Source organism: Balaenoptera acutorostrata, chromosome 5 (genome assembly GCF_949987535.1).
Source record: "Balaenoptera acutorostrata chromosome 5, mBalAcu1.1, whole genome shotgun sequence".
In the NCBI taxonomy this organism is placed as follows: Eukaryota; Metazoa; Chordata; class Mammalia; order Artiodactyla; family Balaenopteridae; genus Balaenoptera; species Balaenoptera acutorostrata.
Genome location: NC_080068.1, coordinates 93,319,064 through 93,330,903, shown reverse-complemented (window position 1 = coordinate 93,330,903; position 11,840 = coordinate 93,319,064). Strand labels below are relative to the sequence as shown.

The following is an 11,840-nucleotide window of genomic DNA, read 5'->3' as shown; positions in this document are numbered from 1 at the left end:
TATCAGCTTGTCCCATATTTAACCTGATGACTTACATATGACGGGGGGACAGGGAGATGCATTCTGTTACAAGTCTTCAAAAAATATTCAGTCCATGCTATACACCAGAAACTAACATAACATTGTAAATCAACTGTCAGTAAAAAAAAATTCAGTCCATTAGAGTAGAATTGCTTCCTAAGCTGACATATTTAGCAGGTTTCTCACTAGGGGCAGTGGCTTGTACTTAAAATTCACACTTTCCAGGGTTAAGTACAAAAACAGAGCTAATCCGTTTGATAAAGTCCCACATCACTTCTCATTATAGAAATCACCACTTCCGCCTTTGCCATTTGAAAGGAGACAAGGTAAAATACAGAAGGTGCATGTTACCTTAGAGCTGAAATCCATCCATGAATATGGAAAAGCAGGGGGAGGGGGGAGATCCAGAGAGGAAACAGAATAACGATAAGCAAGTAATGTGTACTGATCTGAGGAATATGCCAGGAGCTTGGTTATGATAAATAAGAAAAGCAGAAGTAGATTTGAAACATTCGTTTCCCTTTATTAGCTCAGTGAGGCTGATGTGTACTGCACATTTAAAAAAAAAAATCACAGGAATTTTCATACAATGAATAAAACCACAACAATACATGTAGAGTTGGCAGGTGGGAAAAATAAAAAGCCCGACAAGGGCTCAACTAATCGCTCACTTTCCCTCTTCAGCATAGTTCAACCAACAGTATTACACTTTCACCTACAAATCTTATAGTAGCTCCATCAAATCAGCAGTTCATATTATTGAAAATGTCTGTCACATAGGTACAAATTTAGAATCATCACATTATATTACATGGCTATTCTAGGTCATCTATAGATCAGGTCTTAGACTACAGTGATTGAAGTTCTCGTTACAGCCATCAAAAAAGGACACATAATCATTACCTACTGTAAGTTCACATCTAAAGGCATGAAAAGGTTTCCTTTTTTTCAACTGACCCAACCATCATACCCCAATAGTGCAAAGTTCCCTCTCTGCTGCTTTGAATGTTGACAGCCCAACCGTTGCTCTCAGAGTCGTTTAGCAAAAATTGATTTTGTTGCACTGGAAGAATTATTCTGCTACATCTCTTTGAAAAAAAAAAAAAAAACCCACATTTCTAAAGCACCAGTTCAGTTACCAAAATTGTAGATGTGGTACTTACCACAGCATGAAGGCAATGGCCCGGGGTCATCTAAAAATCCTACAGATCTATGCTGAAATTTGCCTCCAGTGATGATGGGGTGCATGTGTTCATTTGAAATATTCTCTCCAAAAAAAATTTAAAAAATAAAAATAAAAGGAACACAGTTTACATTTTGATGGGCTACCCACAGTGTCTGCATAAGATACAAAAGCTCTATTTGGATGGTCTAGTGAGTCTCTCTTTGCACTAATTTTAGATGCAATTTGAAGTCCATGGAAGAAAACTATCTTCATGGTAACAATATTTGTCAGGCCAGAAGGGGGGATAAATGAATCCTCAACATGAAATCTGTAGTGTTGTCTTTTCATAAGTAAGAAAAGAAACCTAGATTTTTACTCATGTCAACAATCCAGGGCAAAAAGGAGAATGTATTGAAAATTGGATCACAAAAAATTTCAAGGCAAAATAGAGAAAGCATCTGGTCCTTGAACACATAATATGATTTACTAAATATTGATTTCTTAAAAATAATTTATTGCTCTTAATAGTCTTTTTTTTATTCTTATTCTACAACAGAAGATACTCAAAATTCAGAAAGAAAGACTGTAAACTTTAGTTTGGCGTCCACACAGAGTTAAAATACCTGCATTTAACCTACGGAACAACAAGAATTAGGCGGATTAAAGATGTGTTACGGTCGTAACGCAGGACCTGTGAACAAGTTCTTTTATTTCATAGTATTTTTATTGCTTTCTATCTACTTAGAAATAAGAAGCCAAAAACTCAAGCAAGCATCCGACAGGACAGACAGTGGATTCACTCAGAACACAATATGCTGGTGATAAATGAATGCAGCTTTCAAAATGAGCTGCATTGGCCTGGGGGTGAAATCCATTTTATAAGATTGTGTTGGGCGAGAGAAAGGAAAAGAACGATTACGTAGTAGGTATATCATGTCTTCCAGGAAAGTCATGTCGGCCAAACTGTGATCGAATCTCAATTTAGAAACTTGAATATACACGCCAAACTTTACTGACTTCCATTCCAGGGCTCCACACTCAGAGGAAATCCTGATGCTCAAAAATGGAGGTTTTTCTGAAGTTTTTATTGAATTTAGCAGAAGCAATGTCATCAAGAACAACTTCATGGTCACGTCAGAGGCCATGCTAGTGCAAGTAGAAACACTGCTTCTGCAAAAGCGGAATTTCCCAAATGAAACACTTAAACTCCAACCTGACAATTGCCATGCATCCTAGGTAGAAAATTTCCACTGGCTTTATTATTTTCATCATCTCATAATTTATAATAAATAGGCTATCTGCAACTGATAAATATGTCTCTTTAGTAAACAAAGGAATGAAATATCAGTATTTATACAGGATGTATAACTGTAAAAAATACAGATAAATACCATCATCATACTCTGCCAAGGGAAAGAGATACTGGCTTCAAAGATAGTCTTCAGACACACATTAATTATTGTAAAAATCATACTGTAATTATTACCTCAGCATTTTGTATCAAATTAAAATCACAAAAATTAAAACAAAACAGCATTTTAAAAAGATTTCTGACCTCTAGTTTCAAAACTACTGTTGATAGAGAAAATAAAAACATTTCTTAATGGTTACCCATTGAGAGACTTTACATAAAATCATGATATCTTCTAGAAAAATTTTAGATGAGAAAATTTCATTCCCCTAACAAATCCAGTGTATAAAACTTCAAAGAAAAACAAGCAACAAGAAAATGTGGAAAAATATCGCAGAAGTGGTTAATACCTTTAGGGGGCTAGGAGATTTCTTGACAAGATGCTTGGATCGAAGCTCACCTAAGAAGGGATGGTTGTGCGTAAAGCATCGATTTGTTGTGTTGCACTCAACGGACACACACACTGTCCTTTTTTGTTTGTTTGTTTTGTTTTACAATCAAATATATATAAGCGGTAAGTTCAGCTTCTAAATATGTTAGTGTACAATAATTGTTTCACCTCATAGTTACATTTGAATATTCTCGATTAAGAAAAATTTAGCAGTTTTGAAAAGAAGGCTGCATTTACAGTGCATAGCTGTAACAAAAAAAGAACATCATTGTATCGTATGTACACAAAATAAAAATACTCCATTTAACATCTGTAAATACTTAACTACATCAGAGAATGTAGCAATTATACTATCTGAACACATCCCAGAGAGTTCTACCCAACTCCCATTAGCAATGTAACACCGTGCTCGCTCCTAAGAAAGAACCACTGAACAAGCTGCACGCTTGACCATTGACAAGGCTTTTGAAATTCGCTGTGGAAGATCAACATTTTGGACATTTACATGGGTGTCATGAGAAAGGACGAACTACAGAAACTTCAAAATGTTAGGAAAGTTGAGCTCGGTGCCCGAAGTATCCTTTCCCACCCAGATTCCATGGCAAAAGGAAAAAGGAAAAAAAGAAAGAAAAAAAGGGAGAGAGAGAGAAAGGATATGAGTTCTACGGAACCTGCAGTTTCTTCGGGATTGTCATATAATCATTACGTTATGAGAGAAAGCTTGCTTCAAGTTGATGTTGCACTTTCTTAAAAAAAACAGAGTACGGAGGCTGATGCCCAGACATCAGTGGCTGTCATTTTAGGGTGGCTTGTGGTTGGTTGGTTTTCTTTCCTTTTGGATGTACACATTTTTTTTTTCCTTTTGAATAGAATATGAACATTTTGAAGTTCTAGGTTTTAAGTGTGTCTTCATGGAACTGCTGCCATTTGAAGTGGTTTGCCCTTGCACGCTCTGGTCAGGTGCCCCCAGTCCCCACCTGTACATACACACTTCCCCCAAACCAGGCAACCACACACACCGCGTACACACACACACACACACACACACACACACACACACACTCCATCACCAAGAGACTCAGGGAAAGCAAAGCTGACACCCATAAATAAACATGTGCTTACTGGGTTTCCATTCTGTCTCTTGCCTCTTCAGCAGCTGTGTTCATGTAAACCATTGTTGTTCTTGTTGTATTGTTGTTGTTTTGTTTTGTTTTTGTACAGAGAGTGTAAAGTAGGAGAAATTCCTAAGTATGACTTGCAACAGTCTGTTAGGGAAGGACGCGCTGTCCCGTGAGGTATTCACCATCCCTCTGTCATCCTCAGCCAGGGAACATGTTACCTGCGCAAGCTTCTCTGGGCTTCTTTCAGTAAACTATCGAAATCCAGAGAGTCATACTTGCTCTTGGTGGAAGCAGGGTCAAAGTCATCTGAGTTTGAATCTGAAAGAAACCCAAGCCAGATTTAGATGTACCCTTTGCTGATGGTCATTAACTCAATCATCTAATCTAAGATTACCTGATTCAAGAGCAACTTATCCAATCGATATACTTTAAAAAATACGCCCAACTTTTATTAGTATATGATATTGGTGTTGGTGTACACATATATATGTGCATATATTTACATATATATTTTTTCAGAAGGTATTTATATGTATGAATATTAATATGCATATATATATTTGCAGAAGGTATTTTTACAGTATATGGTACTGGTATATATACACACCAATATTTTAGTTAATTAATTGTATATTTATCTATTTATAGCACATGTATATATTTGCAGAGGGTAAGGAGTGACGAGCATTCAAAACAGTCATCTATTGACTCATTTTAGATTTAAACACTCCTGGGAGGTAATCAGAACAGACCTTAATATTTCTTTTCAATAGCAACTTAGTCAATCAATATGCTTTAAAAATAAGCCCCCTCTCCCTTCCCGGCATGGTAAATGACTTACCCAAGGTTCCTCAACCACTTAGTTGGAGAGGTAAAAGTAGAAGCTGGAACTAATTTTCCTATTCAGTGGGATTGATTGCATTGAGCATGAAAGCCAGTTGAGTGGAAGAGAGGGAATTGTCAGAACTTCACCAAATCATCGCCCTGCTGCTCCCCTTTCAGGCGGGAGGGACATACGATCTCCAGTACCTTGAGGGACCCCAGCAACAGTGGCACAAACTCTCCCCAAATTAGAAGGTTTAGGAAAATGCTTCATGTCCAGAGAGGGCAAATGCAGCCTCTTTACTCACTAATAGGAGAGGACAAATATACCCGTATAAATAAAGCCATGGTCTTTCTTAGATCCTTAAACTAGTCCAAGTAAGCTTTTGTGCAAAGCTCCATGTGCCACTTTAAGTGGCCCTGAACAAAATGGGTGTATGTCAGCCACGTTGGACGTCAAGTAAAATTCTGTCAAATATTTCTGATTTTTCTCCATTGACATCTATGAAAAAGTCAACTATTTCTGCTGGTGTCTCAGCTGGAGAAAAGGTATCTTGGAAATACAATAGAGGGCCTCTGGCAAACACATTCATGCTTTGGAAAGCACTTACTAGAAGAGAAAACTAAACCTTTCTGGGAAACGTTAACAATCTTACTAAAATATAAATATTTGTGTTTTACCCAGATTAAATTACAAAATAGAAACGCTCGGTGACAGAAAAGGGTAATACTGGATCATATGGGGGCTAATCACTGACCTCACAAGGTGTTCTCCTGAAAAGGTTGCAAATCCCTCAAGCTCTCCAGAACCAGGCTGATTCCCCTTCCCCACCGCTTCAATATACTTTAAAGACAAGGAAATTCCTTCACATTTTTTTTTTTTTCCATTCTCACCATCCCTTGTCTTTACCGCATTTCTTTTTCCAGGTAAGATGAACAATTATAGTCAGCCTCAGATATAAAAACAGGACAAAAATGGCCCATCTTTCCTCACTAACATTTTATATGGTCCATCTTAAATTACACTGGCTTACACTCTTCTCTTCATAGCCTAATGAATACTTTGCTTGTATAACCAAAGCCTCACGAGCAGCTGTTGTTCAAATCAAAATCTTTTCTGTAGACACACAAAACAAGTCCTGCTCATTATCAGAGATTAGCCTGAAATCAGAATTCCACTTGCATTGTAGATGAAGATGGAAGAGTTGTCCAGTGATGGCAGTCTGTGTGACATAAAGTCAGCATAGAACTGTCGAGAACATATATGTGTATCTTTCCTTGGAGGAAATTTTGAGAATATTTAAAATGTCTTAATTTGGGATTATTCTACATGAAACCCAGAATTACAGTGTTTCTGTATTTTCATTAGTAAATACTAAAAGCACTTTGATACAGTGGGTTTCAAGAGTTTCTACACTGTGAAATACAGCGGCTGGTGCTTACGTATATACCAACTTTCATGGGCATACCATGTCAGTCGGCACCCACAAAATCTTTCTCATTTCTTGAAAAGACAATGTGTTTATATGTAACTCCTGTGACAATAACATCCACTCCACCCCTTTCCCTCCACTAAAGGAAGGATATTGCAACACAAGTAAGAGATAATGAAATTTTTATAGGAATAACCTGAAAGCCACTCTAACAAATTAAAAAAATAAATTTTTATAATTAATAATACTGTATTAATAGAAACAAATCACATCACAACTGTATTCCGAGCACCTAGAAAACTGTTGGCACAAAGTAGGCACTCAGTATTTGTCTAATGAATGTATTAATCTTGAACACCCACATATTATTAAAAACGTGATTGAAAATATTTGTGTTTAGATCTGGGATTGATTTACCAATGAATGGCAAGGGTATATGTAAAGTTACATATGTATTCAAGATGTTGATAATATAATACATTTCTCTGAGTTAATAAAGAGTTTGTGACCAATGTTATTTGTTTACTTTTTATTATTTACAAATTCTAAGCCATAACTAATTCCTGATCAAAATGATCATATTCTTAATCGTGACCCATCCTTCTATTTTGACCCTATAGTCCTAATTTAATTTCTGTCTTTCCTCTTTGAGATTTTTCATCAAGCTCTTTCAAATGGAAAGATCTATTTGTTTATAGAACAATAAACAGAAAGACACACAGATTACAGATTCATAGAAACCAGACACAAATATTGGCTTCATCATGGTAAGCTTGATCATCCCTTTAAATTCTGAGTTTCATTTATAAATCTGGCTCATAAATAGTAACTAGAATCATTGTGTTTTGCATTAATAGTATTGTAAGTAACCATTAAGTGGCCTCAACAGCAGAGAAATGGAGACCTAAATAGACATTTCTCCAAAGAAGACATACAGATGGCCAACAGGGACATGAAAAGCTGCTCAATATCACTAATTATTAGGGAAATGCGAATCAAAACTATGATGAGGTATCACTTCACACCAGTCAGAATGGACATCATTTAAAAGTCTACAAATAATAGATGCTGAAGAGGGTGTGGAGAAAAAGGAACCCTCCTACACTGTTGGTGGGAATGTAAATCGGTACAACCACTATGGAGAACAGTATGGAGGTTCCTTAAAAAACTAAAAATAGAACTACCATATGATCCATCAATCCCACTCCTGGGCATATATCTGGAGAAAACCATAATCTGAAAGGATACATGTACCCCAGTGTTACAATAACCAAGACATGGAAGCAACCTAAATGTCCACTGACAGAGGAATGGATAAAAAAGATGTGGTACATATATACAGTGGAATATTACTCAGCCCTAAAAAAGAATGAAATAATGCCATTTGCAGCAACATGGGTGGACCTAGAATTTATCATACCAAGTGAAGTAAGTCAGACAGAGAAAGACAAATATCATATATCGCTTAAATGTTGAATCTAAAAAAAAAATGATACAAAAGAACTTACTTACAGAACAGAAATAGACTCACAGACATAGAAAACAAACTTATGGTTACCAAAGGGGATGGGGGGGAGGGGGGTGGGGGGAGATAAATTAGGTGACTGGGATGAACAGACACACACGACTATATATAAAATAGATAAACAACGAGGACCTACTGGATAGCACAGGGAACTCTACTCAATATCTTATAATAATCTATAGTGGAAAAGAATCTGAAAAAGAATATATATATACATGTATAACTGAATCACTTTGCTGTACGCTTGAAACTAATACAACATTGTAAATTAACTATACTTTAAAAATAGCAGAGAAATGGGATATGTGAGCTAACTTAATTTAGGAGAGCAAATAAAAATTTTAAAAATTGATAATCTATCTAAAATGATAGGTTGCTTTACTTTTGGTAAAATTAATCAGTATCACATCATGTCACTTTACTCTTGACATACACGTAAGCTCCCAACCCCTCTAAGAGTCCAGTATATGCTTATATGCAAGTTATTCAGCATTCATGGCCCTAGGCACTTAACTTCAACTATTCAGGGAATAAAGACAAGACATATATGATGTTGTTTCATTCCAAAGCTGGCCCCTGGTGTTGATTCTTTCATTTTAAAATAACTTGAAATTTATAACTTCTCATAACAATCATTTTTATTATAATTATAGCTACTATTCATTGAGAATCTATTTTGTGCCAGACACTGACACTATGCTAAGGGCTTCACAGACACATATTTAATCTTCACAACCACATTATGATGTATTTTACAAATGAAGAACCAGAAGCAGAGGGAGTTTAATTGCTCAAGGTCAAAAAGCTAACTCAGGTTTCAAAACCAGGCCTGAGAAATTCCAAAGCCAAGGCGCTTTCAACTACACCAGGCCTACACTCAGATGGACTCCACTTCCTGCATTTATAAGGCTGGAGGGAATTGGAAAAATCCATGCTATTACAATACACATCAAACACACCTTTCAGGAAATCAGAGCTAGCTTAGCAATGGCAAAGTTTCTATTGCTGCTGGCAAGGCAGAGAGATAACTAGAGGAGAAGCATTCTTCTTAGAAATATTTCAGGGAGGCTTCAGTTCAATTTGGAAATACTATCCCATGCTCCCTTTACCAGTGATGAATCACGATCTAAAGGCCCCTCTAGGTAGCTTATTTTAAACTCTAGATGTTTGGAGAGACTAGAAAACACCCTGGCCTTCATCACTGAAGAAAATAAGTCAAATCAACTCAAGACTTCAATCTGTCTGGACTGTTTTTATCAGCCAACATTTGAACAAATGACTTGCCACCTTTTATATTTTCATCCCTAGGCGTCTATCTCTCTAACAGTCAACTGCCTCTCCCCTGCTTCATACTATCTATTTAGCTTGTGAAGTGAATTATAGCATATTCCCCCTGAACAATGCACCCCACCTGTATCAATTACTCTAGGAAGACATCAGTTCAGCTGAAGGAAGAAAAAAGCCCTGTATTTGGTATTCATTTTTTTGTCTTTATACCAAGCCAAAGCAAGTGCAGATAGACATATAATAATGCTTAGGAGCAGATTTATATGTTAATTTCATGATGATTATTATAAATTGATTTAAATAATTATGTCATATGCACAAGACATTTGCCATTTTCCTTCCTTCATTATTTCATGAAGGAATTTAAAGGCTTACAATACACACATTAGTTAGGGAATAACATGGAAAGGAACAAAATTAAAATTGGAAAGGAAATCAAGATGTCCATCGTGGCATTATTTATAATATCAAAAACCGAAAATGTGTTTAGCTATAATGGAACAATTAAATATAATGGCACTATCTGCCAAATAGAATACTATACAACCATTAAAATATACTGGTAAATTATTTTTGATCCTTTGAATCACAGTGGAAAATGAACTTATATAATATTAATCGAGAAAAGCAGAACTTAAAAGTGTATATATACGTATAATATGACCTCAACTATAAGAAATTTGACGTTCTGAGACAAAATACTGAACAGCAAATCCCATACTAGGTAACAGTGGTTATCTCTAGGTGATAGGCTGATAGGTGATTTTACTATTTTTCTTAAAAATTTTTTATATTTTCCAAATGTTACCCCTTGAGTCTGTACAACTTTTATAACAAGAAAAAAGGAATACTTATCTATTCTTCAGCTTCCTTACCTGTAAAATGGGGATGATAATATCCACTTCCTAGGATTGTTCTGGTAATTAAATGAGAAAATGCTTACAAAGCCTTGGCACAGTGCCTAGCATATAGAAGCACTAAAAAAAAACAGGGTTTTTTTTCTTCTTTTGTTTTAAAGAAAGTACAGTGTGATTTAGCACATGAAATTTTACTTTCTCCTCTCTGAGTGTAATGTGTAGAAAATGTTGACATTTCTAAGAGTTTGTGAGATAATAAGGAACAAATAATAAGACTTTTGCATATTCTGTTCTGCAAAACAATGATGCCAGTGCTATAGCTTGTACAAAAGGATTCAGGGTAGGCACGGAAAGCAGTAAGAGATTACAAAGGAATACAACACCTGCACACTCAAAACATACCACACACACACACACACACACACACACACACAAAGACATACCAATAGTGCAGAATTTCAGCATATGGGCAGACAGTAGAAACAATTTGCTTCTTCTCTTTGTTGCCGAAACTTAAGCCCCTTGCTTCTGAAACTGTCTCGTGTGTTAAAAAATAAAAAACAAGATAAAATCTGTATTCAAATATTCCCTCTAGTAAAATAAAGTGATGGTCCAACCCAATGTGCCTACAGTTTACATATGCTTCCATTTTGAGCTCTACATTATGGATTCCTCATTCTATGTACAGTAAAATCCATACCTAGGTCTGCATAGTTAGACTTGAAAAATTGCTTGCGTCCACAAAAGTACAGCTCGAAGTCAGTTTCATTCGACCTGCGTAAAGTATATCCATTTTCAAGAGCAGCAAAAGCATCACAGGTATAACGGTAGGTAATGAAACCATAGCTGTCTCTGCAACGGACAAAGAAGAGAAGTTCAAAGCTAGTGAGGAAGCATTAGCATATATGACTGTAACCCTTTCTACTTTGGAGACTTCGCTGGTGCCAACGCCTGAACCACTGCATCCATTTATCAGTGTGATTGTCCTGTCAAGCAGCTAAATACTTATTTCTGGGACAGGAAATCTCAACTAGAAAGATTAATAAATAGGGATGAAAGAAAATAAATAAGGTTCTGAACTCAACATGTCATCTGTCAAAGCATTCCCATTCTAGTAATCTTATGGCCATAATTTTTTACATATGTCAGCTTCTAAACAAGAAATAATCTTGAAGATTCTCACCCATCATCCCGCAGATTTACTGTGCACTCCTCAATTTCACCAAAAACTTCAAAACGGCCCCTCAGTTCTGTCCGTGTTGTGTCAGGTCTGATTTTACCAACATAAATCACACGGCGTTCTTCCTAGGGGGGGAAAGTGAGAAGACACTTGCTAGTTCTGAGGATAGGAAAGAAGTTGAATGCTAGAAACATTTATAAATGTACAATCATGCATAATGAGAACCTCCCCCCCAGAGCATGCCAATTAAAGCAAAACACACACTAAACCTGAACAAAAGACTACACTTGAACCAAGTTTTACTTTCCATTTCTTCAGTATCACACTCTTCCACCTCTCACTCTCTTCTACTTTTTCTATCCATCTCTGTTCCTTTGTCACATGAAATTTAATGTATTATAGAAGAAATGTGTGTAATGCAATCTTTTTTATCACTGAATAGCTGAATAATATCTATTAAATATTTTAAAACTTGTGACTCGATTATTAATCTTCAAAATTGGTAGGAAACTGACCTGGCTTGCAAAACTCTTTAATTTCTCCTTAACTCAGAATTCTAATGATAAAATATACACATTTTTTAGTTCTATTGACAAATAATTGACATCCATTACTGTATAATTTTAA

At 36.0% G+C, this 11,840-nt stretch overlaps 1 protein-coding gene across 6 annotated transcripts in view; it reads right to left on the bottom strand.

Annotated features, from left to right (window-relative positions):
- Nucleotides 1-519: 519 nt before the first annotated feature.
- The window catches only part of PPARGC1A (PPARG coactivator 1 alpha), a 670,945-nt gene continuing 659,624 nt past the window's right edge, over nucleotides 520-11,840 (bottom strand). For all 6 annotated transcript variants that reach the window (XM_057547094.1, XM_007187629.3, XM_007187632.2 and 3 more), the window contains 3 exons: nucleotides 11,217-11,338; nucleotides 10,734-10,885; nucleotides 520-4,427 (listed from right to left, as the gene is read on the bottom strand). In XM_057547094.1, the coding sequence (XP_057403077.1) occupies nucleotides 4,324-4,427; nucleotides 10,734-10,885; nucleotides 11,217-11,338 (378 nt within the window). In that variant the 3' untranslated portion in view covers nucleotides 520-4,323. The remainder of the gene's footprint in view (nucleotides 4,428-10,733; nucleotides 10,886-11,216; nucleotides 11,339-11,840) is intronic.